This window comes from Podarcis gaigeae (genome assembly GCF_964106915.1).
Source record: "Podarcis gaigeae genome assembly, chromosome: 11".
Classification (NCBI taxonomy): Eukaryota; Metazoa; Chordata; class Lepidosauria; order Squamata; family Lacertidae; genus Podarcis; species Podarcis gaigeae.
In genome coordinates, this window is record NC_139687.1 from 40506728 (window position 1) to 40534709 (window position 27982).

At 39.2% G+C, this 27982-nt stretch overlaps 1 protein-coding gene and 1 long non-coding RNA gene across 3 annotated transcripts in view; one reads left to right on the top strand and one right to left on the bottom strand.

Annotated features, from left to right (window-relative positions):
* Positions 1-27982, bottom strand: part of NDUFAF2 (NADH:ubiquinone oxidoreductase complex assembly factor 2) — a 45867-nt gene that overhangs the window by 15800 nt on the left and 2085 nt on the right. The window contains exon 2 of the mRNA XM_083703740.1: positions 759-848. Within this exon, the coding sequence (XP_083559866.1) occupies positions 759-848 (90 nt within the window). The remainder of the gene's footprint in view (positions 1-758; positions 849-27982) is intronic.
* Positions 9805-27680, top strand: LOC310827569. 2 transcript variants are annotated; one of them, XR_014556422.1, is made up of 4 exons: positions 9805-9937; positions 13998-14133; positions 25645-25742; positions 27579-27680. It is a non-coding gene; the product is annotated as an uncharacterized lncRNA (long non-coding RNA). The 2 variants fall into 2 exon arrangements; XR_014556423.1 differs by lacking the exon at positions 9805-9937 and having other exon boundaries at positions 13497-14133.

Sequence of the window (27982 nt, forward strand, 5' to 3'; positions counted from 1 at the left end):
GCCATTTTCTCAATCTCTAATTATAGAGTTGTGCATTGTTTTTATCCTAAAAGGTAAAGGTAAAGGGACCCCTGACCATTGGGTCCAGTCGTGACCAACTCTGGGGTTGCGGCACTCATCTCGCTTTATTGGCTGAGGGAGCCGGCGTACAGCTTCCGGGTCATGTGGCCAGCATGACTGAGCCGCTTCTGGCAAACCAGAGCAGTGCACGGAAACACCGTTTACCTTCCCGCTGGAGCAGTACCTATTTATCTACTTGCACTTTGACATGCTTTCGAACTGCTAGGTTGGCAGGAGCAGGGACCGAGCAACGGGAGCTCACCCCGTCGCGGGGATTCGAACAGCTCTTCATGTGCTCCCAATATCTGCTCTGGATGCTTGGGGGAGCCTCTGGGACAGATGAGTGGCAGCGGGGAAGGGAGGAAGAGAAATTCCATTGCATCTGCTGGTGCAACACTGGATCTCGCCCATTGTGTTTGAGGTTAGACAGAAAATTCAGAGATGGTACGTCAAGATATACCAGTCTGCTGCAATAGCCTTTTCAGTGGTTCATCTACCTGCCACAAAGGACTAAGGGAGAAGTAATAACTGGACAAGCCAGAATCATGGGTGTCAAGTGGAAACAAAATTTGACCATCTTAAGAAATCTTAAGGCAAGGGCTAGGCTTAGATGCTCTGTTGTGACCTTTCAATTCAGCCTGGGAGAATTACAAGTCACTTTATCATACATTACTTTAGCTGTCTCAAAAATGTATTACCTTCCCATTCTGTGGGTATGTCCCCCGCTTCATATTGGTGTTCTTTTATACCAGAAGTTTCTACAAATCTTCTCTCTTTAATAAGCTGACCTATTTCAAAGAGAAAAAAGGCTGATTAAGAACATTACATAAAACATTCACATGCACGGGTGAACATTTGATATTCTTCAATGCTATTACTTATGTAGATATTTTGACTGAGAAAATCATATACTCTTTTTTCTCATCACTAGGTGTTGCTTAAATCTGGGTCTGTCTGCCTTCCCATCTCTTGCTTCATGTTTTAACCCATCTGCAGTACACCCACACACGCGCGCACACACACCCACACCATTTTTTCTCAAGCTAGCTGCAATAATGGAAGTAAAATAAACTAAGCTGGGAGAAAGTTGTGTGTAAGAGAAGCAACAGCAAGATTAGGAGTGGGTATAGGTAGGGTTCAGCACCTTTGCCGCAACTAAATAATATCCTGCACTGTTGTTGAGTGTGTAAACCTGGATCTGCCCAATCAAAGAGATGAAGACGCTTCTACTTTGCATCAGATGAAATGGAGCTACACTTTAGACTTCAGAAATAGATTGACTAAAAACAGTACAGGAAGATTTCAACTCAGAGCAGGGTTTAAAAAGCCCTTTAGATTTCAATTCCATGCAAGTTTATATTTGCTATTGTACTGAATGGGACTTAACCAGGTAAGTGTGCATAGGATTGCAGCCTTAGAGTGACCCATTAGCATCTCACTTCTTTTTACACTTAAAAGAAAAGGGAAAGGAGGGTGTTATTTCTCTACTTTATACAGTACTTGATAATTTCTTCCACTCTACATATTTTCAGTAATTGTAAATGAACTGCACTATTAAAATAATTAAAGCACTGTATCATTCTAGTATTGATTTAAAGGGAAACAATTGTACAGCCTTTTAGGAGGAAGTCACATATATTAAATGTTTTGGAAGTAAATTAGAAGAGATTGATAGACTTTGGAAGAGCATGAGACACTTGATCTCAGGGTCATGGGCTTGAGCCCCACATTGGACAAAAGACTCCTGCATTGCAGGGGGTTGGACTAGATTACTAAATTCTATTATTCTATGAATCTCACCCCACTTCTATAGCCCTACCTCCAAGAGCTACAATTTTAACAAAACATATGAAAGGATGTGTGATCTGTTTGGTTCATTGTCAACGTATGGCACCACTGCTAGACTGTATCTTGCCTTAAGGAACATTTTGGGTAGAAGCAGCCAAATTCTGCTTCCCACTGAGTGTTTTATTTATCTGGTCAACAGTGTAAAGCACTAAGTAATTCTATTTTATGAAGTTATGTATTATTTATAAATGTCTAAGAGAAAGTTGCTTTATAAAGAGTGTCATGCTGTTTGAACATTATCTGCTTTACAAATGAACTAAGGAAAATGCAACTGTATTAACTCCTCCGAAAGTTATGACAATTATTATTATTATTTATTTACTGAATTTATATACTGCTCTATACCCGGAGGTCTCAGGGCGGTTTACAGAAAAGATCAACATAAAAACCACAATATATAAAATCAAAATAAAAACAACAACCCAATAACATTCCCCCCTCCAAAAAAAGAGCTACATTTTAAAAGAGCATAGGATGTCAATCGAAAGCCTGGTTAAAAAGCAACGTTTTTGCCTGGCACCTAAAGGCGTATAATGAAGGCGCCAGGCGAACTTCCCTGGGGAGAGCATTCCACAGACAGAGAGCCACTGCAGAGATGGCCTGTTCTCATGTTGCCACCTTCCAAACCTCTTGAGGAGGAGGCACACAATGAAGGGCCTCAGTAAATGATCTCAGGGTCTGGAGGTTCATATGGGAAGAGGCAGTCCTTGAGGCATTGTGGTCCTGAGCTGTTTAAGGCTTTATAGGTCAAAACCAGCACTTTGAATTGGTAGCCAGAGCAGTTGGACCAAGATTGGTATAATATGTTCAAACTATCTTGCTCTGGTGAGCAACCTGACCATTGAATTCTGCACTAGCTGGTTTCCAAATCGTCTTCAGAAGCAGCCCTACATATAACACATTGCAGTAATCTAACCTTGATGTTACCAGAACATAGACAACAGTATTTAGGCTATCCTTGTCCAGTTAGGGGAGTAACTGGGCCACCAGCCGGAGCTGATGGAAGGCACTCTGGGCCACTGAGGCCTCCTGAGCCTCGAGTGACAGCAAAGGATCCAGGAGTACCCCCAGGCTATGAACCTGCTCCTTCAAAGGAAGTGTAACCCCATCTAGATCGGGTGACCCCCCACCCATCTGGTCTAGGGAACCACCCACTAACAGGGCCTCGATCTTATCTGGATTGAGCTTTAGTTTGTTGGCTCTCATCCAGTCCATTACTGAGGCAAGGCAAATGTTTCCACATGCACAATGACTTAGTTGAACTGTCTTTTTAGATTATGAGCCTGAGGGGAAGGAGAAAGTCTTAGTAGTGACTTTTGTAAGCTGCTCTGAGAGCCCTTTGAGCTCAAAAGCAGGGTGCAAATGCTGTATGTAAATAGACTTCCTAATTTCAGAGGATGGGGCGGCTATGAGAGCTGCATGTTTCCCAGCACTTGCTCCAGATACAACTTGTCACTGACTGGAACAGGGGAAAGGAAGATTATTTCCTTTCAAATTGCAGCAGCAACAGGAAGAAAGGGACTGGATCCCACAAATGTACTAGCTGCCCCTGCTGGGAAGTTCAGGGGAGGACCATATCTCTGGAGTATAGCACACTCATAATGCGAGTATAAAGATTACTCAAGCAGCTTGTGGAGACTGAGTGTATCTCCTCATATTGCCACAGGTCACCAGTGTGTCTTGTACAGGTACCTGAGCAACAGCTCTTTTCCTATCTTGGATGCTTCCCATCACATAGACACGCTTTTTATTCAGCCATTACAAACCCTGCGGTACCTTAGGTACTAACCAATTCCTTATGACATAAACTTTCCTACACTGAATGAAGCTGACTTTAAGCCACAAATGCTTATGCCATAATAGGTGTGTTGGTCTTTACAGTATCATAAGACTCCTTGGGGTTTTTGTTTTTGATTGTGTAGCACCACACTAACATGACTATTCTGAAATTGTTGTCACGTGAACCACTGTTGTCACAAGGCCAGTAAATTATTTTCATTTCCAAAATAAACACGTGAGACATGCTACAGAAGACTAAGAAATGCAATTAAAACTCAAACAAAATAGACACATGGGAAAGGTGCTACTATATACCAATTAACAAGATACATAATTAACTCTAATTCAAATAGCTGAAAATACATGCTCTTCAACTCATTTCTTATTGAAATGTTTATCTCCAAAATCAGAGCTGAATATTATCCTTAGATTAAACTCCTGCAGTTAAACTAAGTCTGGCAGTAGGATTTTTTTTCTAGTTTTCAAGATTAAGGCATTTTGGGATAGAAACCACCAAATTTGTTACTAATTTTAAAGCAGTTATTTCACTTATTCCTGGCATAAATGCTTTGAAGAAGAATGGAGGCACTGATCTAACCAAGGCAAATTAGCAAAGTTCATGGAATAAAACAAGATTTGAATTCAGATCTCTGCACATACTCAGGCCATGTCACCACAATGACAGTGTTACACAAATTCCTTTCAGGACCATTATCACAGACATTCAGTATTACTGAAAAATCAAGCACCAAAAATGCCAGCTGTCCGTAGCAACCTTCCACCTCACCATTCTCTTCACCACTCTCTTCCTCTCGTATGAATTTTCCTCAACCCCTCCCCACAAAATGTAACTACAGTTAATGTTGACAACTGTTGCCTCTTCACACAGATTTGTTAACTAGATGGTTAACAAATCCTGACCAAGAAGGAACTCTAAATGCTGGTTTAACTTCAACCATTGTAAGGACTATTCTTGGCATATAGGGAATCTAAAAGGGAAACAATACATATGTGGCACATTTTTGAAGGAATGCTATGTGCAATTTGTTCATTAGAGCCAGTGTGGTATAATGGTTAGAGTGTTGGGAGGACTTGGGAGAGCAGGGTTCAAAGTGCTACAGCCAGGAAGCTCACTGGATGACCTTAGGCCAGCCACTCATTCTCAGCTTAACCTATCTCACAGGATTGCTAAAATAAAATGGGGAGGAGAAAACAATGTACACCACCTTGCAGTCCTTGGAGGAAAGGTGAGCTATAAATGTAAAAGTAAATAAAAATAAAATAAATAAATAAATGTAAATAAATATTCTTTCAAATTTAAAAGAATGAATGAAAGTTATATTCCAACTACTTATTTCTATTTTATAACTATTTTATTTGAAGAAGAGATTTACAGGACAATCCTAACTGCAACAGGGAACATTGGGGCCAATGGTGCATTCAAAGCTCTGCTGGATCCTGTTGGTGGGGAAGCTATCCAGCCAGAGCAGTAGAAAATGACATTTCAGGCTTAAGGTGCTCATGTTGCTTTATTTAAGAGACTGAAGTATACCTGTATGTTAACATCCCTTCTTTTACAGGCAGAATAATTAGTTCTGTAGTTTTCTCATTTTTACCAACACTCTTTGTAGTTAAAATGTGAGGATTTAATACTGAGGAATGCTGGAAAATACTCTAGAGAGATCAGACTTAAAACCCACCTGGGAATTGTTCTTCTTTGAAACTCATTTCAGCTCTCATCCATAATGAAAACTGTCCTCTGCTCAACATACCATTGCAAACCATATGAATTGCTGCATAACGGTACAACTGAACATAATCATTCTTAATTTAGAGCAAGTAATTTTTATAAATAATTATATCATGCTTCTGCCAGCCAGTCCATTTTTCAAAGATTGTCAATTTACTTCCACTGCTAGTGTTTGCTCCAATTTGCAGGTATTTAAAGATTAGTAAGATTTTTGTGTTTGCAGTATGTTTAGACCTTGGCTATATTCTAACCCTTCTAAAAAGAATGCTGAGAAACAGATATGAGCATGTGAAATCATCTTAGAAATGCTAGGGCTTCAAGAACCTGTGCGTGTATGATGTACAGTGGTCCCTTGGTAGCCAACCAAATTTTTCTGCTCACCACAAATTCTGCCTCAAGACTAAAGTAATGCACGTTAGGCACAGCTGTCCATGTAATCCGATTAGAAACCATAGCTTCTGTATGAAACACACTTTTGTTGTTGTTTAGTCATTATATCAGTGCTCCTAGAGAGATCTGCATTGGCTTCTTATAGCTCACCAAGCACAACTGAGGGCCAAAACATGCATGACACAAGAAAATGGTGATTTAACCCATACAACGTTTAAAAGCATGGGCACATGAGAAATTGCTCTCTTCATTATCCAATTCATGTTTTCCACAGACCCATTGGGCACTCTTTCCTTATAATTCGCACAGAAGAACAAATCAGATCACACATCTTATTCAAGATGGTTGCCCTTGAAAACTAGAAAAAGTCCAGCCTCAACATCTTCCTAAACCTTTGTAACCTCTTCTTAGTTAGATTTGGAGGAGAGATGGTCTGGTATTCCTGGGGGTCAATGTGGGCCCCTCACTTAGTGCAGGTAGGGTACCCCCATCTGAAACCCTCCCTCAACCTATAGTGCAGTCTCTTCTCTGTTCCTTACATTCATATTCAGTACCAGGGGCTGTGTCCATGATTGTTTCAGTTACCAACTCTGCCTATCCCCTTCCTTTCTACCTCACCAAAGACACCTCCTAAAACTCAACAAAACTACCTCATCACCTTATTCCTTGCCAAAGCCACCTCTCACCTACTAGAACTCATCACAACCACACTTCATCCCTCCCTGTAGACTTTGTCAAACCTCCACAGTTTGCCAGGGCCACCCACTTGCCTGGGTCAGTCGCTTCCTTGCTGGCCGGAGTTGTCCATGCAGGATGTTTGCCTACCACTAACCCCAATTCCTCCCTCCCCACCCTTTGACACTGCTGCAACAGCCCAGCAGCTCTGAGAGCTCAGTTTGCTGCCACATTTTGCTTGTTGTTATATTTCTAATTCAGAGCTTTCCAAACGTTTCATGTTGGTGATACGCGTTTTAGACATTTATCATTTTTACTAGCAAACCAGAGATTAAACTAATCCCTTTCCAGCCCTGGGAGGAGTGCAAGGAGTATTTGTGTGACACACCTACACACTGCAGCCAACACACTGATGTGTCACGACACACAGTTTGGAAAGCTCTGTTCTAATTAAACACTTTCAAACTATGCACACACATTCACACACAGAGAGATAGGGAGGGAGAGATATCCCTTGGAATCTGCCTCCCTCCCCTAAAAGGCAGCTCAGCTGAATTGGACCTTACTCTTCAGCATCATAGCCACTATATCATATACACTGGTATGAATGAAATATAGATGTGGGGATGCAATATTCCCAGTAGTGTGGAAAATGAATTGCAATTTTGTTTGTAGATAACAGTGAAACAGCAATTATGTTAGTGCTATGAGCTACCTGTCTGTAAGTAGGCTTACCTGCCTCATGTCTTCAGGATAGGGTGGGACAAATTCAAACGATCAGTTTAAAGTCCTGAGAGTATAGCTTGATGAGAATGTCCAAATTATGCATGAATATACATGTAAATCCCTTAGCAATTAAATTAAATGGCTATAGTCCTGAAATGTTTAACTTTCCAATAGTCTTGAGACACACAATTTTTTTTGGAAACTTGGATATTAAGGGAGTTCTATTCTCTCAAGGATAATAACGACAATATTATAGCCATAAAACCCAACACCTAATAAAACATTTAACTTTTTCCCTTTCTCTCTATGGAAACATAGGATCAAAATTTCACGTTTAACATTTTAAAACAAGAATAAATCTGTACAATTATTTTTAATTCACTAATTGTTTTATGAGTATTTGAATGTCAGAGCAGTCTCTTCTTGGTTTATGGCTTTTAGACATACATTGTTTTTGCTCTGCAGAAAAACCAATTTCAGAGCTGAGAGGAAGAAGACCACAGTGGGGGGTGGGTGTCCTATAACCTAATGAAGATGACCTACTTTTATGTGAGCATAACATTCATCTTCTAGAATGAGAGGTTATTACAAAATAAGATTACCTGTATGATAAATCCTCTATAATTACCTGCAAGTGCCTTATTTTTCAGTGTTGGAACATTTCTGATTTGTGGATGCATTTCGCACACTCTGCAGATGACTAAACATATATTTAGATATCAACTCTAGACATTTTTAGTTCAAATCAATTAGAGAGGGGGGAGTAGAATCATTCCCTTCTGGCTGCCTATATTTTTCGTTTAATCCTGGTCAGTGTAAGACCTTATTACAAGTAATTTGTCATTATAAGTCTGAAGAAAAATGCTAGCCTCACAATTTTTGTCATTTCCCCCCCACACTTCCCTTCAGGCTGCAACTGTTGATGGGCTTTATGGAAATATAAATTCAATCAGCAGCTGCAAATTTCATGAGACGTCCATCTTCATGCTGAATTTGTAACTGAGTGTCAAAACAATCTGTGGATTCCTCCCTGATGAAACGCGCATTGAATTGTAAATTTCTGCAATTTTCTCATGTTTGAATTTAAGGGGCACTAAAACAGAACTAGCTCACATAAAGCATATATCAGCTTAGGACAGGTAAAAAAATTTTTGCATAGTATTCAAAGAGTTAATTTTTTTATAAAAAAAGCTATGAACAATATCTGGTCCTTTAAAAAGCAATACAAAATTAAACTACATTGCAAATTTTATTCCATTCAGAAATATAGGAGAATAAAAAAGATGTTCAGTGGGCTTTTTTATGCTTTTCAGATAAGCTACATGTTTTATCTATTGTTGTCACTGTTCATTTTCCAGAATCTTGCAATGATTAAAATCCAGAAATTAGCTTGGCAAAATTTAAAAAGATTCAATGGTGTCAACACAGTCAAACAGTTGAGTAGGAAAAGTTTAGTTTTGAAAGGGTGCTGCCTCCTCCTCTTTGATATAAATCTTATTTTTAATTAAGTGTTGATGGAAGAGAAAATACAAAAATATAAAAATTAATTTAAATTGCTAAAAAGAGAGGGAGAGAGGGCCGCTAGCTCATAGTTCTAACTGTTCATTGTTCTCCTGGGCGGCTCTAAAAGATGGCAATTTTCTATTCAAGCTGCTATTTCTTACAATAGCTTAAAGAAAATGTATAAGAGACAGAGCATATTATGTCAAGTGAAATATTTTATTTTAGAATGGATTGTCTCTTCCTTCAAGGATATTAAATCCTGAATATGCAAAGTGTTGTTTTCCCGTCTTTCTTCTTATTACTTTTCCCTCCAGCAGCTGTGCATGACTTTAAATATCTTCTCAACAATGCCGATACTGCTCACTGGATCCCTCCCCATCCATCCCCTGCATGTTCTCTGCTTTTCAATTTTTATTACAGAATGCAATGATACAAATGGTAATTGCCAAGATTTTACCACACATAAGACATACCATTTTAATAGACTGGTTACTTGGGAGTAACACAGAATCACTGGCATCAAGTCTTGGCTTGCATGATACACCATTTGTTTGAACTATTACTACTACTTCTCCACCCTGATTCCCAAAATGGCAACAGGATGTCATCAGAGAAATCAGCATGGGGGGGTAATGCTGAGGATGAAATGGAAGGGAGGTATTAAGATGGGACACCTTGCCCCAAATCTCCCAATGGCTATACACAGTGGCTTTATATAGTTGCTGTTCAGCACTGGGAAGAAAATAGTAACTTGGGACACTCCACAGCATAACTGCCACTTAACCAATGCTACTCTCCAAAAGCATGAGCAGAAGCACTGCAACACTGTTCCCCTAGCTCCCACCTCACAAAGCTGGTCCAGAAGGATTCCATAGTTGGTAGCACCAAAAGCTACTGAGAGAGCAAGTAATAGGGTGGCACTCCCCTGTCCCTCTCTTGATCAAGGTAGTCCATCAAGGTGACAAAGACCAATTTCATCCCCAAACTGAGTCTGAACTGAGATGGAGACAGGAATGGGTCTAGATCAGGGGTAACCAATGTGATACTCTCCAGATGTTATTCAACTACAACCACCACAGTTACCTTGGTCAGGGAAGCTGTCAGGCAGCAGAGTAAGAAATATACCAACAGGAATCCCAATCTGTCTTTTTTCTCAGCACCAGGTGCAGGTTTTCAAACCCCCTCCCATTGCAGGGGCACTTTCTGGTGAGTACAGTGGTACCTCTGGCTAGCGAACAGGATCCGTTCCAGAGGCCTGTTCGCAACCTGAACAGAACGCAACCCACGTCTGTGCGTGTCACGATTCACTGCTTCTGTGCATGATGTCATTTTGCACGTATGTGTGAGTGGCGAAACCCAGAAGTAATCCATTCTGTTACTTCCGTTACTTCTGTAACATGAGGTATGACTATAAAATGGCAATCTATAGGCCATAGCACTGCCAACCCTGGATTGCACTCAGTACCCAAAGCTGAGTCAGATCAAAATAATAAATAAGAAGAAGAATAATAAGAATAAGAATAAGAAGAATAACAATAATAACAATAATAATATAATTTATTATTTCTATCCCGCCCATCTGGCTGGGTTTCCCCAGCCACTCTGGGCAGCTTCCAACAGAAGGTTAAAAATACATTACAACATCAGTTATTAAAAACATCCCTAAACACTAAGCTCATCCATGCAGGTTTCAGCACTCCCACATCTGCAATCAAAGTCTTATTATGAACCAAGCCGGCATCAAGTAACCGCATTACCAGGCCTGATGGCCCAGTATTCGAGCAACCAGAAATCCAATAGATGGAGGGAGGGTTAGAAGAGGGAATGGCCTGTACACATCCATATCCTCTTCTCTTCCAAAGAGGATATATTTTCCATACCCAATTAAATTTACCACAAACCCAATGTCTCTACCTTAAAGTTCTCCACAGGCTTGGAACAATGTATCATTTTACCCTTTTTTACATTATGTCCTTACCTTGACTTCTACTGCTCCTCCATCCTCAACCAACCAAATCTGTATATCCTGCTTTGTCCATTCTCCCTTGCACAGAACTCCCTCCCTGGACATTTGCACAGTGCTACCTCCTCCATTCATTAAAATCCTTCCTCAAAAGCTAACGTTTCAGCCTACTTTTGACATAATCTGATAATTATCATTTCCAACTATAAACAAGGTTTAAGGACAGTTTCCACATTTTATACCTTGTTCCTAGCATCCTGGTACATGAATATGCCTATATTGTCAGTATATATTTAATGTTGGAACCATAGAAATAATAATTTCTTCTCGATTACATCTTAAAGAAATCAGGTATAGGTCTCAGAAGAAGAACAGATGATTAAATATTAAAGCTCATTTTTAGTGTTTGAACCCCCACACACTTACTCAGTACAAGAAATTTCACCAACCGTGGGAATCACAGCAAGTTCTTCATACTTATTTCATTCCATTGTGTTGCTTTTAACAGCCATATGGGAAAGGCCTCAGGAGATTCCATTTTACTTCCAGCTCTGCTAATAGCTGTATTTGAAACCATGGATTAGTTGCTTCTCTGTAGTTTTCTTTTAAAAGGTGAAAAGGCTTCCATGCCTCACAGGGATTTGAGATGATACATCAGCTATCACATGCAACATACTCAGTTCTTACTCCCACACAGAGATGCACTTTTTTATCCAAATGTGAAACTTAAAATTAATTTAGAGAAGGTTCAAATGATTCCTGCTGCACAGCAATTTGCAAGTTAAAATACTTTCCCCCCCTTAAATCTGTCAAATTACTGGACCCTGACGCAGACATAGCCCATCACCCTTGCACTGCAGTTGGCAGTCCCAGACCACAAATAAGAGGATTTTACTCAGTACCTGATTTGCCACAATCATTGCAGGGAGATTGCAATGCCTTTCTTTGATTGCTTCATCATTTACACAGCTCAGCATGTAGGGAAGTATGGAAACAAAACTACTTACTCTCTCCTGTGTTGCCCCTAAGCCAGAACACACCTAATCTTCTTAAGGTATCAGACAATCCTACCATGAAGATATACTCACATGTAGCCAGTGTTTGAAATTCCCATTGTTCTAGGAGCATTTTGAGACAAGGAATTTCATTAGCGCGAGCAGTTTCTGAGCTCTGGGTGCAGTACTGCACCTAAGATTCCCGATTAAAATTCAGAGTGGAAAGAAAGGAGGAGCTTTTTCTGTCTTCCCATTTCCAGCTACTCTCTGAAGACTGGAGAAGAGACCCTCTTAAGAATATTAGGGGGCTGGGCAGGGGAAGGATAAGACCATGTGAAAAATGAACATAATTTTAGCTGCAGTTCATTCATTTTCAGCTTTGTTGTATTGTTATAAATAAGCGTGCCTAGACATTCCATTGTTGCGCCCATAACATAGATTTAAGGTGCCATTTAGCTCCTAGCTTTCATATCTATTTCTAACACTGCATGTAGCCTAAGATCGCCCACAAAGACGGCACCCAGAACAGCACTGCTGAACATAATTTACATTCAATGGAGTGGCAGGACATCATATTTACCGTATTTTCCACTCTATAGGACACACCCGACCATAGGACGCACCTTGTTTTAGAGGGGAGGGGAAAAAAATTATCCCCCTCTCTGCCCAGCGCCCCTTCAGCGAAGCGGCAGGAGGCACTGCGCAGAGAGGGGGAGAATTTTTTCCCCTTGTTCTCCCCCTCTAAAACAAGGTGCCGTTCAAGGTGTGTTCAGTCACCTTCAGGCGGCTACCTTGGAAGCCTGGAGATCGAGAGGGGTCGGTGCGCACCGACCCCTCTCACTTTCCAGGCTTCAGTGAAGGCAACCCGAAGCCTCCGGAGCACTGCGGGAGTTCCCGCTGCGCTCTGGAAACTTCGGGTTCCTTTCAACCTGCTCTTTGGGGCTGGCGGGGAAAAGCCCACTGCCAGCCCCAAAGAGCAGGTCGGGGAGCAGTGGAAAGGCGTGCAGCCTTCCTGCTGCTCTGCGAGCTTCTCGGGGCTGCCGGGGAAGCCCGGGTCCCCCCCCCCCGCCCCAAAGAGCAAAGAAGCTCGCTGTCTTGGCTCCAGCCGGGAGAGGCTGAACGGGGCTATGGATTCTTTAGCTCCGCGCAACCTCTCCGGCAGGGAGAGGCTGCGCGTGGCTATGGCAATACCCCCACCTCCCCCAAAAGCCCACAGGAGCCGTGCACCCTTTAAGGAGCGTGCAGCTTTTGCGGGCTTTTCTATGAGGAGGGAGAAGGGACTGACTGGCCGTGTCAGTCCCTTCTCCCTCCTGAGGAAAAGCCCGCAAAAGCCGCACGGAGCTTGTGTGCGGCTTTTGGGGGCTTTTCCTGCCTGCCTCCCCCCTGCATTCGCTCCATAGGACGCACACACATTTCCCCTTCATTTTTGAAGGGGAAAAAGTGCGTCCTATAGAGCAAAAACTACGGTAGATAACTGGGATGGCCCTGAGATGTATCCTAATCCATATGAAGCAACATCTGAGAGAGGTGTTCTCAGATATGATTATGCTTCAAAGTAACCTTTTGTTTAGCAGCAGCAACAATTTACTCCATACAGAAGAAGAAAATAGCAGTAGAAAAGATGTGAGGAATAGCAACCATCAGAGATCTTTTACTTAGGGAACATTATTTAAATGACACAAGCGGGCTCTCCATGCCTGTATGAAGAAAAATCCATTTCAGATAGAACCCTACTATTAGTCAAAGTGGAGAATCTCTGTACGAGAGTCAGGAAAACATGCCTTATGAGGAACAGTTGAGGGAGCTGAGGATGTTTAGCCTGGATAAGGTGTCACATGGAAGACAGAACAAGCTTGTTTTCTCCTGCTCTGGAGGCAGAGGTGTACCTAGGGTCCCTTGTGCCCTTGACAAAGTGTGTGTGTGTGTGTGTGTGTAGAAAATGAGAATGGGGTGAGGTGAGGGAGGCTGTAGTCAAGAGCAGAGTTAAACGGTTATGGTTGCATATACTTTGGCACACTGGCCACTTTTGACCTCAAGTGCAATGGCACCCCCTGATTAAGGAAATATACTATCTTTAGGAGCCACCAAAACATACACAAGGAAATGTTTATCAGTTCCATGAACCATGGTTTTCTTACGCCCTGTGAGGGTAATTATCAAATCTTTTGGACCACTTTGAACAGCTGCAAGAGGAGAAGAAGAACACAGGTGGTGTGTCTGTCAAGACTGCAGAAAGGGGACCTGTTCTTTCTGCTCCCTTAACTCAATAATGCATGAATTACTTCATTGTCTTGGATTTATTCTGAAGGTGAACAGACTGAATACTGGCAAGACTTTCAGATCAAGTGCTGGAAAACCCGATCAAGGATTGGACTAGACGGCTTTGAAGACTCCTCCAATTTAGTGGTTTGATGATTGATCTTCCTCAAAAAGAAAACCTGAAGGTCAGTTGCCCCTCCTACAAACTCTGATGGGAGAATACTTGCTGCAGTGATTAAAAAGAGATCAAGCCCCACACTTAACATAGAAGCCTTAAGGAGTCTTGTATATTGCTGCATGAGGCAGAGTTAATCTGGGAGTTCCTCTTTCTCTGAATGGACTCCTGTCTTGCGATTTCATAATTCTCTGGGGTGCTTCTTCCTCTAAAGGACGTATGATATCCTACCACTTCTTAGAACTTCTGGGAACTCATCATATACAACCTGAAATATTTCTGACAGAGGCATATATATCCTCCTTGGTAAGAAGTCACAAATATAATATAGGTAGTAGCAGAAAGCAGAGTGGGGGGGATTAAGCATAGCACCCATATCCCTTCAGCTTAGTTAAGATTTTTAAAAATGCATGGACTGAATTTAGTCTCATTTCAGACAATAAATCTTGGGACACACTCATATTCTTACTTATCTGGGAAGAATCCCAATTCAATTCAATGGGCCTTACCTCTGAGTAGACGTGCCTAGGACTGCACTGTTAAATGGGGTTAATTCAAGTATTTAATCCTCTTCAGACTTGTAAATCTATATGTGCAACTTGAGATGAAAAGCATAACCATTTAATAACCTACAGTTCTTTCTTTGTGCATAATATTTGCAGATTTATGTATACGTGAGCACACCTGTACAATGGGAGAGGGTGAATTAAAATATAAGAAAAATATATTAAATAGATCACCCAGTGGACAACTTGACAGTTAATTATTTCTTTTCCAAAAGCAAATCAATATTGGCATTTCCTTCAGTCTTACCCCACTAGTACTTTCAACCTCATATTGAAATCGATGCAAGTTTCTCCTAGTATACTTTTCTATTCAATCCACCTCCTATGCATTTAAATTTCTTACTGTTCTTTAGAAAACACCTTATTCAGATTAATAATTCTTATTTCATAGACATTATATGTGGGGCTTCATAAAGATTACCATTCATACAGGCGTTGCAGGTTACATATCAGAAGTGGTTCTGGGTAGCCAACATTAGGGAAGAACACACCGCTCTATTGATTTACAGGAGCATCAGAGCATGATATGTTCTGCAGCCTGAATCTGATCCCTTGCCGTGCTTTGTCAGCAGCTGTGGATTTTTGAATAATCATAGGCTCTCAGCACAAAGATCCATTTTGACTATGTACTGTAAAAGGAGATAGCAATAAAAAAGGTATAGACTAAACGTAAAATTGGAAACACAATTAAGTCAGCAAATTTTACCAAAGAAGTTATACTCCTTACATGTTTAGAAAGTGGCCAGAGTGAGAGAGGACACAAAACTACTGCACTAACACTCTACTTCAGTAGACTAAAAGAAAATCTGTATCACAGGTAACAACATAAAGAGCAAAGTAAAATTTGATAGAAAAGAGCCGAATCCCTGAATGAGACAAAGGACCAAATACATATTACATTACTCACACCTCTTCCAAAGGATGCTGAAACTGGCTTATTTTGAAGACAAGGTAGGTATGCCTCTATGGAAATCTGTGCATCTCCAAATTAAAAATGCCACCCCAGAACCATTTGACCATGCACCATATTTGCAATAAACAACACCTTTGGGAACAAATAGAAGATTGGGCAGAGGGTGATTGAGAGGGAAGCTGGTGCAAGCCCCTAGTTCAGATCTTAAGTACACTTAACATGATGCAACATAGTTTGGTCCAAAGACAAATGAAACAGAAATGGTTCACAGCTCCACCCAAGACTCGTCTTCCCAACTCTACCAAGTTTCACAATAAACTTCACCCTAATACTGTCCTCCATATTATTTCCATGCACCTCACTTTCTCCAGGGCACAACTGCCCTCTTTTTCTATTCCAATTATAAAGCATTCAATCTCTCCTTCCACCTAATACCCATTTACTGTTGACTGAAACCCAGCTTTTGAAGCTAGAACTCTCATGAGAGGAAAGCCATCTCTGCAGACAGTTTCCTGCTGCTATTTTGCAAATCTGGCAAACTGACCGTGGTACTATAGTTCACACCTTTGTGCTAGCTCCTCTAAGCCAAAGTGTGTGACATATTGAGGAATGTGAGCAAAATGAGATAAAGCAATGGCCTCTGCAAAAAAAGAGTTGTTTTGGGATTGAAGAGCTCCATTCTTGTGAAGAAGGCTCACAAACAGTATACTGCCTCTGCCTGAGAAAATATTTTATTTGCATAAGCTAGAAAAACTAGAAAAAGGGATATTTGAGTATTAAAAGTTCTTGGCAAGCAAATGTATTTGCAAACAAATATGTATTCGCTAATAAAGTTGTTACCACTGGTGAGGCAACAAAGCCTTTGTTGGAGTGCTTGGTAGCCCCTGTGCGTACATGAAGCATGCCTTCCCATACTTAACTCTTCCCAAATACATTACTTTCTCACTAGCAATAAAGTTACTGGTTAATTTGGCCTTGACCCTTCACTACATAGATATTTCCATTTCCCAAGTAATTGCTTTTCTTTTTTTTAGTGGAATGCTTTTTCTTTCAGTTCTCTCTCAAGAGCCCTCAAACATCTTTGAATGGTGTTATTAACATTCTTCTTCTCAAATACTTATTTGAAGAATCTGCTAAATGCCATTCAGCATTTCAATGTTGGTGTTTTACTAGTTACCCATGGTCACTCTTTTTCTAGATTTCCAATGTAGCATTGTGGCGGTGATGTTTTTGTTTTTCAACAGTCTGTAAATGTATCTCTCTTTCTCTCACACACATCACTTCTTTACATTGTCTCCCACATCAATTTTCAATAGCACTGCACATTTCTTTACATTTTACTCATCATTTTCAAGAGTTCTTAACAGCTTTCAGGGTTCTTTAACAATGTATCACTCATCTCCACTGGATGAATCCAAGGCTCAGAATCATATATTTCCCTTTTTATAATGTATTCTCTCTTTATATTTGAGTACCCTTTCCTTTCTTGTGCCTCTTGTTCACCAGCATTCAAGGGGTCATTTTGTACATTCATTTTTTGCTGATTTTTGCTAAGTGAATTTCTTTGGCATACATACAGAAGGGAGAAAGTTCTGTGTGAACCAGAATTGCACTTGTGTGTTGTAAAGGAGAACTCTCCGCTAGATAGAAACTATATTTCAATTTCATTTACCACCCTAATATGGCCAAACCAGTAATCAGGACTACTGTTTTAACTATCTTTTTTAGATAAAAGGTCCTGCCTCCTTTCATGTGCAAAAGGTTATATTCCTCTGATTCTAAGATGAGCAATTTGTGGTCCATCAAGCTTGATTTTATTACAGCTCCTTATTTTCATACAGACTTAATTCACAGTGTTGCAATATCACTGCAAATGGCCTGAATTTAGTTCAAAAAGGACTAACATATACTGCAAATATAAATTATGAACAATTAAAATATTCTGCATTTGTCAAACAATGGAAGCTGAGAGAAATACTACATTCACATACGGAAGGATATCAGTCTTTAATAGTTTAACCAGCAAGTTAACAAGCATGCTAGGACTACAGAAGAAAAGACAAGTAGCCATCCAGAGCAGGCTTCCTCAAACTCAGCCCTCCAGATGTTTTTGGCCTACAACTCCCATGATCCCTAGCTAGCAGGACCAGTGGTCAGGGATTATGGGAATTGTTGTCTCAAAACATCTGGAGGGCAGAGTATGAGGAAGCCTGATCTATTAAAACAGCTATCCATGGGTTGATAGGTCACTGAGATGTTGCAAAAAAGACTCTAAAAGATAGGGGAGAAACAGTGCTATTTTAGACAGTATGATCCTTTTCTGCATGCAAGTAAGAATTGTAGCAAAAAAAGCAGAGTAAAGTTTAAAAACAGAAAGATTAAGCTGTCAATTTAAAATATGATGATGCACATTCATCCACATAACAGATGAACAGATTGATTTTTTTATTTCATTTTTGAAAAAATGGACCAACACTTAAATGCAACTATCCCCCTTTTTTAAGGAAGCAAATGCCTCACTCAAGAAATAAATGTGGAATGCTTAACGTAACATGGGACTCTGTGATTAAAATTAATGTTACTATACAAATGTAATACTAGTATACGAATGAATGATAGAATAATAGGCAATTGTGAATAGCCTTGGCAAAAGCAAACTGCAGGAATAATGTAAACACAGTCATCTCAGCAAGCAAATAAAGTCCAGATGTGATAATATCTAAGTTTTTTAGGTTGACAGACATAAAGTTATCATACACTTGCATGCATGTTTTATGAGGTCTGGCTATTTCTATTTTTCCAGTCATCCCAGAACAATTTTCTTCTGGATATTCCACTTGCCAATTCCACTACCTGACTTGAATGAAGACTTTTATCATCTCTAGCACTGGCTAACATAATTCAGTTTTCAAGTATATTCCATCAGGCTAAAGTAGAAGGACTGATGGGACTGCAGGGCCTTGCCACTGGCTAAGCTAAGCTAACAGTGACTCCTGGATCCTCCTTTATTTACAGTGAGGGGGGAAAGTATTTGATCCCCTGTTAAATTTGCCCATTTGCCCTCTGACGAAGAAATGACCAGTCCATAATTTTAATGGTAGGTTTATTGTAGCTGTGAGAGACAGAATAACAATAGGAAATCCCCCAGCAACCCAGAAGACAAAAGTCAGAGAATGATGTGCATTATAATGAGTGAAATAAGTATTTGATCCCTTTGCAAAATATGACTTAGTACTTGGTGGCAAAACTCTTGTTGGCAATTACAGAGGCCAGACATTTCTTGTAGGTGGCCACCAGGTTTGCACACATCTCAGGGCATATTTTGTCCCACTCCTCTTTGCAGATCCTCTCCAAATCAGTAAGATTTCAAGGCTGATGTGTAGCTACTCGAACCTTCAGCTCCCTCCACAGATTTTCGAGGGGATTAAGGTCTGGAAACTGGCCAGGACCTTAATGTGCTTCTTCTTGAGCCACTCCTTTGTTGCCTTGGCCTTGTGTTTTGGGTCATTGTCATGCTGGAATACCCATCCCTGACCCATTTTCAATGCTCTGGCTGAGGGAAGGAGGTGCTCACCCAAGATTTGACGACACATGATCCCTTCCATCGTCCCTTCAATGCTGTGAAGATGTCCTGTCCCATAGCAGAAAAACACCCGCAAAGCATAATATGTCCCCCTCCATGTTTGACTGTGGGGATGGTGTTCTTGGGGTTGTAGGCAGCATTCCTCCTCCTCCAAAAATGGCGAGTTGCGTTGATGCCAAAGAGCTCGATTTTGGTCTCATCTGACCACAACACTTTCACCCAGTTCTCCTCTGGGTCATTCAGATGTGCACTGGCAAACTGAAGATGGCCCTGTACATGTGCTGTCTTGAGCAAGGGGACCTGGCAGACTCTGCAAGATCTCAGTCCTTCAAGGAGTAGTGTGTTACCAACTATTTTCTTTGGTCTTGGTGGCTAATTTGTGTACAGGTGTCTTTTGTACAGGTACTGTAATGAGCTGGGATTACAGGTAAGACCTCTCCTTTACAGCAGGTGCTTCTAATCTCAGCTAAATACTTACAGTGAAGATACCCAGTAGCCTGACATCTGGCTGGTTGATAGGGGATCACATATTTATTTCACTCATTATAATGCACATCAATCTGTGACTTTTGTCTTCTGGGTTTCTGGGGGTTTTCCTGTTGTTATTCTGTCTCTCACAGCTACAATAAAGGTAAAGGGTAAAGGGACCCCTGGCCATTAGGTCCAGTCGTGGCCGACTCTGGGGTTGTGGTGCTCATCTCGCTTTATTGGCCGAGGGAGCTGGCATACAGCTTCCGGGTCATGTGGCCAGCATGACTAAGCCGCTTCTGGCGAACCAGAACAGTGAACGGAAACACCGTTTACCTTCCCGCCGGAGCGGTACCTATTTATCTACTTGCACTTTGACGTGCTTTCGAACTGCTAGGTTGGCAGGAGCAGGGACCGAGCAACGGGAGCTCACCCCATCGCAGGGATTCGAACCACCGATCTTCTGATCAACAAGTCCTAGGCTCTGTGGTTTAACCCAGGACCGGTCATTTCTTTGTCAGAAGGCAAACGGGCAAATTTAGCAGGGGATCAAATACTTTCCCCCCTCACTGTACACAAGTATTTCTAACCCGAGAAATTCAAAAAATATCATGGTGATATACATCATGAATTTATAAAATACAGTAAAAATGACCAAATTCTTGAACTGTTTCTAACCCAGCTGGAACTTTGAAACTAAAATCTAACAACCAAGTTGGTTTGATTTTCTTCCTCTTTCCCAACCCCTTTCCCCATTGTGTGCTGTCTTTTAGACTGTATGCCTAAGGGCAGGAGCTGTTTTATTAAACTGATATCTGCAAGTCATTCTGGGACCCTTTGTAATGGAAAAACAGGTTAACAATGATTTAATAACAAACTGAAGCCTGCTGTACCATTTTAGCAACTTTATCCATCCAATTAACTAAACTTTCTTAGAAATTACATTTGTGTGAGAATTTCGTTTATAAGAACACTAGAGAATATTCAAACTGACTTAACATGAAATATTAGCAAAGAAGCATCGGAGAAATAGCAGCATATAGTGTGTTCTAATTTCATATATTACTCCATAATTTAAACTATTAAAAAAAGATATTGATGACTTCCTTTTCTTGCACGAGAATACAAAGTATCATATTTATACCAAACATGCTGAACATCAATCTCCTTCTCTCCTCAGCACCATAAAAATTACTCTAGGACATTTTCCATTTTTACTTAAAGTGCTATTATAAATGTGTTGTTCTTTTTAAGTGTAAGAGAATGGGGATTTAGAAATCATTTCTAATGTTTTCCCTGATTCCCATCAATGGAATCTGAATTTCAAAAAGTGCCATTTGGCAAGCACTTAAAGCTACACTTGAGTTTTGAAATAATTTATTTAAAACCTCCAAATAGTAAACACAGCTCATTATTACCAGCTGCACTGTGCCATTTTTGCTACAGATTATGCATGCATTCCAGAAACCATTTGAAATCCTGTCACTGCAAACAGGCCTTAGCAAGATAGAATATGCTGGATGTAAATCTTATCACATTTCAAGGCATCCCTGGGGCCAATAAAACAAAGAAATCCACCACATTACTATGTGCAACATCTATGGCAAAAATTCCTCAGTAACTAGAACACAGCATAGAACTGTACAGATGTCAGTGAAACTTTCACAAAGAGACTATGTATCACTCACTGGCAGATGATAGTCAAGATTTGTTTCCAAACAAGCCATTGGGATGCAAAGGAAGGGTAAATCAAAAAGAAACACCACTCCTGGTACCCAAATCCAACCTACTCTTTCCCATGCCTGGCTCTTCATATTACCAAGACACCTCTGCAGGACATACAAACAAACATGAAAGCATCAGCTTCCTCCTTTCCACTTGTGGCCCAAATGCACACAGAATTCCTGCGCCTGCTTCTTCATATATTAAAAATTGTGGCCAGTATTCTTAAAGTGGGCTTCGAAATAGGGATGGAGAACTGGCTCTCCAGCTGATGCTGGATTCCAACTTCAATAGACTTCAGCCAACATGGCCTTTGGTCTGGGGTGATGAAGGAGTTGGAGGACCAGCAACATCCCACATCCTTACTTAAAAATAAAAATGTAGGAGTCATCAAAACAACATCAGGAAATTATTTTCCTGAGGAAAACTTTTTTAAATTACCAATTTAGGATCTTAATATTAACTCGAATGGGTAACCATATTACAATAACATTCCAGAATACTAGGTGTATTTCATTAAAGAGGTGCAATACTGTTTTCAAGAGCTAAATATGCATACTACTGGACCAATGAAATTACTTGGGAAAAAACTTAAAATCAAGGTTTAAATCCCTCTTTCTCCTCCACACTTTAAAATGATGTTGCTAGGTTTTGGAAACTAAGCAGTGTACAAATTTTTAAAATAAAACCGAACTAGATAAAGGAGAGTTATGACAGCAAAACACAGCAACAATATTAGATTGCTTATTGCACCACAAAACAGATAATAAAAGGATCTGAAGTTTCAGAACCCAGAGGCAGATTATAGAAAAGGACAAAATGTAAAAAGAGTTAACTTGTCAAACAAGATTATTGCATACCACCACTGACTTAAAAATAATTTATGAATTTTATTTGCACTGTTAGGAACTGAGATGATCGTATGAATACATTTAATCAGCATTTTTACAATACTATGTAATCAGAAGCTGACCCCCAGGTTCTTTGAAGGCAGAGTCCCATCACAGGAGAAACTGACTTTTGAGCATTCTTTATACTGCAGATGAAACATCAGATTTTTATTGGACTATTAAAAGTTGCCCAGTGAAGAGTTCTCATGAAGTTAAAGTATTATATTACACTAATTTAGCCACTATTAGCACAGATTTGCCTATGGGGGGGGGGGATGACAAAAGCATAGAGCAGATGTGTGGCTCTACAAGAGGTCAACTTAAAGTAAAAATATTTTTTAAAAATAATAGAGTGATCATATATACTGAAGTTAAAATACAAGAAATATTTCCATGAAATAGAATCTAATAAAACAGCCAGCTTGTTTTGATCGAGGAACAAGTTATCAAAATTTGTTAGGCATAAATGTTAACAGTATATCAAAATGAGTGGTGGCAGCTCATACTCTTAAAGAGCTATTTTTAAGGCTCTATATGCATTCATATGAGAATGATGTGAGGCAATTTTTGTTTCCAATTTTGAATTTTAATAGCTGCTATGACTACGGTGCTATTTTTTCCCTAACAATGGAAGTCAGGCTGAAGGGAGGGGAAGTCTTGCTACAGAGAGATACCTATTTTACTGTTCTTTTCCAAAAAACACAACCTCATGGAACATTTTTTTTAAAAAAACATTTAGATATAGCACATTATCTGTCCACAAATACTAGATGGTGGTCAACAGGAGTACAATTTTAGTACTCTGCCAATGCACATTTCTGCTAAAACAAAATTCTTATTTTTCTATTTGCAATGGGAAAATGGTAGTAGTGCTTGGATCTGTAAGTGAAATCTAAATTTATGATCAAATTATTTAAAATAAAAAAGAAATGCCACGAGACAAGAGGATAAAGGAAGTACAAATTGCAGAAACACATGCCCCTTGAAGAATAAGGCATTGCTATAATGACCTTATGAACATCACTCTATCATGATTCATTATTCAAATTTTTACTTTATTGTGTTAGTGCCAATTTGTCACAAGGATAATACTGGTATTATTACCACTCTCTTGTGTTTTGTAGTCTGACTGTTTCTGTTCCTTGATGCAATTCTGTATACTTGGGCAAGATTCCTGCACTGCAGGGGGTTGGGCAAGATGATCCTCATGGTCCTTTCCAACTCTACAATTCTATGATTCTACACTGTTATTGTGATTATGATGTGACACTTTAAATTGTTGCTGTTCTTAATGTAAAATCACTTTGAGATATTTTATGGGAAGTGATTCATAAAGAAATAAGTATTTGTACTGTTCCAAATCTAGAGCATCTCTCTTTAAAATGGAACAGGGCAGGAGATATGGCCTATCTCTCAATATTGTTTGCCAAGAGGAAATAAGAGTGCACAGACAAGCCATCAATCTAAAGCTTTTTGAATCAATGCTGCCGCCGTCTGGCCACACTTAAATTCTACAGGTTTGTGTTTTATCAAAGAATACAGTAGTTTCCCACAAACCATGCCACTGTAGTATTTTTACAAATTGTATACAGTATCTGTGTGTCATCGTTGTCCCCCCATTCTGAGGTACAAAGTATCTAATCAATACTGCATACAATGTATACATTAATATAAATCTACAGCATCATTTAAAAAGAATGAAAAGAAACAATGGGATGAAAGACAAGAGACGAGAAAAATCAGTTTTATCAGCGACTAGACAATGAATGTACTAAGAATTGTTAGTTTTGTAAAAACATCCACCCTTATAGCTTAAAAATTGCAAACAAGTAGTTCACGCTTTTATAAACAGACCCTGCCTTCCTTAATCTAGCCAAGTAGCTGCTTATTCAGATAACTCTAATTACTCCAAATAGATTCTGTAGTGAAAGCAAAAAATCATGACAGATGGTGCATCAGTTCTTAGGACCCTATCAGCACATAGAAAAAAGACAACCTGTACAGTCCTCCTGTCATTTCATCTTCCTCTTCTATTACAGTATCACAACTGTACTCTAGAAAACTTTTAACTTCGTTGTTTATATGCCATTATCAGTATGACATGGGCAATTAGGGACAACCCCTCCTGCTCAGAACCCAGTTTCAAAAATATTGCCCAAAGTGATTAAGGCATCGATTAGATTCATACAACATTACTGTATTTTTCATAAGGATATTCAAAAGGAAACCAACTAGGACTAAAGCAAAACCTATAGTTCTAAGGGTTTAGTACTCCCTCTGCTGGTTCAATTACCATTTTTTCCAAAGATGAAGACTGGAAACAAAGAAACTCAGAATTGGTACGCAACATACCATTTCTGCTGTATGTTTCAAGAGCATGAAAATATGATATATAAAAAACAGAAGATAATGGCTAAATAACTAATTCTAGTTGCATAATTGACTTCTGCTTGTACAATAGAATTTCTGCTTCATCTCCTTCCCCTGCAACATCTGTGATGCTCCCCTAAATCTGTGTCAGCAGGTCTCACAGCCCTCTGCAGTCTCTTTGGGGAACACATTGGGGGAAGAGGTGAACAGAAATTCCTGTTGCATTTGCTGGCATGATGACCTATGTCACATTTTTATATCAGGAGACTACCCTACCTTTTCCTTCTACCCACAAGGAAATGGAGCCGGCATTGCTCCATAAAAAGACTACATCCTGTTGGAGAATGAATCTTTGAAACTGGTCCCAGGGTGCACTATAACTGACAACCTGGATGACTCTATACTTGGTCACAGTCACTCATCATGTGCTAACACCAACTTAACTTGCTTCAGCCTTTGATTTACCCACCTGGCCTCAGAAACTAAGGTGAAGTTTAAAAACAGAAACAAAAAAAAGTACTTTGATCATCTCAATGAAACTACTGATTTATTACATCTTTGCTTTAAAATCCTACTCTTTTATGACAAACCATACCCAGGGCAACAAAACATCCTAGTAGGGGTTGCCGGGGCTCAACTTAAACAAATATAAAGATAAAATAATTAGCTTGTGCATGTTTGTAACTAACATGATTATTTGTTACTAATAAACTTGCCTCTGATCTTAAGTAACCTTTATATTCCAAGCAACCCCATGTGTCTTTAGGTAACTTTCAAAACTTTAAAAATGATTAATACTACTTTGTTTTTTTCTGTTCAAGTAAATATAGCTGCAAGCTAAGCTTTGTTTAGCTGACCCAATAAGCCACAAAATCGTTTAAGCTAAGGGTTCATATTATGTCTTATTTAATTCCTTGAATCATATTAAAAAAAAACACTAATTGTGTCACCGTGAAAGAGATAATAAAAAATGTTATGAAGTAGACCAAATGACGTTTCTCTTTGTCAGTCAGGATAGTTCAGTCAAGATTAAAATGCACATCACAGAAAGAAGGAGAGAGGGAAGTGTGAGAACCTGAAACTTGAGCATCCTCATCTTTGTATGAGGTGAGCCTGACTCTTACCAAATGGATACAAACTGAGGTTCCAAATATTTGATGTTTTGTGATCTTAGTACATATTTATGATGGTGAGAATAAGCATCTTCCAAATTAACTCATTTAAGACCATACATTGTCATATTTTTTTCCATTTTTATATTGTAATATTATGTTGTGAACCACCTTGAGATCTACGGATGAAGGGTGGTATACAAATGTCTATTTATTATTATTATTATTATTCCTGCTTGATTGCTCTTCATTGGCCAACTTCAGTTTATAAGCGCAAGAACCTTTTAGGTGTCTTGTTTGCAGCCGCCAAAAACATAATCTGGATATAGGTTATTCTAGGCAGTCAGAAAAACAAACAATGGTGTTTAAAGGTTGGGAACATTTATATTATTTGAAACTTGACATTTCAAATGAAGAACTCGAAGAATGGTGCCAGCTAATAACTTATTTAGAAAAATCCTGCTCGATCTTGTTTAACCAAGTGATGGTATTCATATATAAACTTGCACTGATTCTTTGTTCAAAGGATGACAATGAAATGAGATTTGTTGCAAACCAGTGATGATTCCCCTCCACTACTTTCATTCTCTTAAAGCTGCCATACTGAATATGTGTTTTATTGATTAATATTGTACTACCTATCTCAAAACTTTTTTAAAAAGTTTTAAAAACATATTTACAATTTGCATTAGAAGATATGTGCTAGATATTAAATGTCTAGCATGTTTTATGCTGCAGCATAATTTTTCATTATTACTATTACAAACCATTTTTGTATTCATATTACCAAATAGGAAGAGTTATTTCACACTGAATGCATGTTGTAATAAAATGCATAAACTGTACAAGGAACTTGTTTTGTAATTACTGAGATATGAATAGCTTGAAAATCAATATAGGCTGGTATAGCAAGGGCAATTCATCATGTAGCAAAGCTATGGTGAAGCCCTGACAGTGTTATACAGTAAAAAAATAAATGTATTACACAGATAAATCTACCCTTTTTAGTGAAATACTTGACTGAGATACTAAAAATGAGTCATCAATCATGGTTGCTTAAGTGTCCAATCCCACCTTCCAGCTCATCCAGTTTCAAGAGTGGCAACTCAGAAGTCATCTCAGAGTAAATGACTTAGCCTGGATGTTTCTCTCGGGACAAGCATGATGGAACTGTATTATTTAATCACTGTCAAACTAATCTTTTAACAAGTTTAACGTGCTAAAAAATCTGAGAATATGCAGTCATACAGACATAGTTGGGAACAGGTAATGCTGAGACAAGTTACAATCCTATGTAGGGTCCTTTCACGCAGACATTCAGGTCTCCAACTAAGTGTAAACTCAATAGGAAGCTGCAGTAAAGCACAGCAACCCAAGCGGTATACCAGTATAATATTTATTTAAATTAAACCCTTCTATTCTGCTTTTCAGGCAAGACTATCTCTCAAAGCAGTTTACAACCAAACATACAAACACAACACATTTAATACATTTAAAATATCCAATGATCTCTAAAAATATAAAAACAGCATAAGAAAAAAGTGGCACATTGAAAACTACAATCTGGTAACCAGCATCCTATATTAAAAGACAAAAGAATGAAATGAATCTTTCAGGCCTGTTCAAAAGACACAAGAGATGAAGCTGGCCTGATATGGCTGACAATTAAATTCCATAATTGGGTGGCCTTTGCAGAAAAGACCCTGTTCTTGTGCGCATGTGCACAATATACTTCATATTTTCAAGTGTAAACTCAAAATATCATAGATGTAAAAGATCTAGAATTTTGGTGCTAATTTCTAAAATGTGATTATTAATCATTTATTTCTAGACGACTTCATGGAAAAAGAGCCTCATCGTTCAAGATACATAAAGAAATCTAACAATGGGCTGGCAAGTGGCAGCTTCTGTACTAAAACTGTCTCTCTCCAAATCTCAATCTGTAAATTACTGATTGGAACTTTAGCTCAAATGTGACCTTCCAGTAAAGCTACTTTCTGATCAGAGATCATAGCTCTCTTGGCAACTAGAAAAAATAACAGCATAAAGAATTTTATTTTAACTATACTAGGGTCACGGTAGATAAAAATAGATTTTTAAAATGTAAATACAAAGGGTTGTATTCAACTAAGTAGAACTGAGTAGAACTAATGTTGAATACAAACCTAAGTTTCACTTACAGAATAACTTGGTTAATATCTTAATGAAATTAGTGCAGTCTACCAGATACATGGT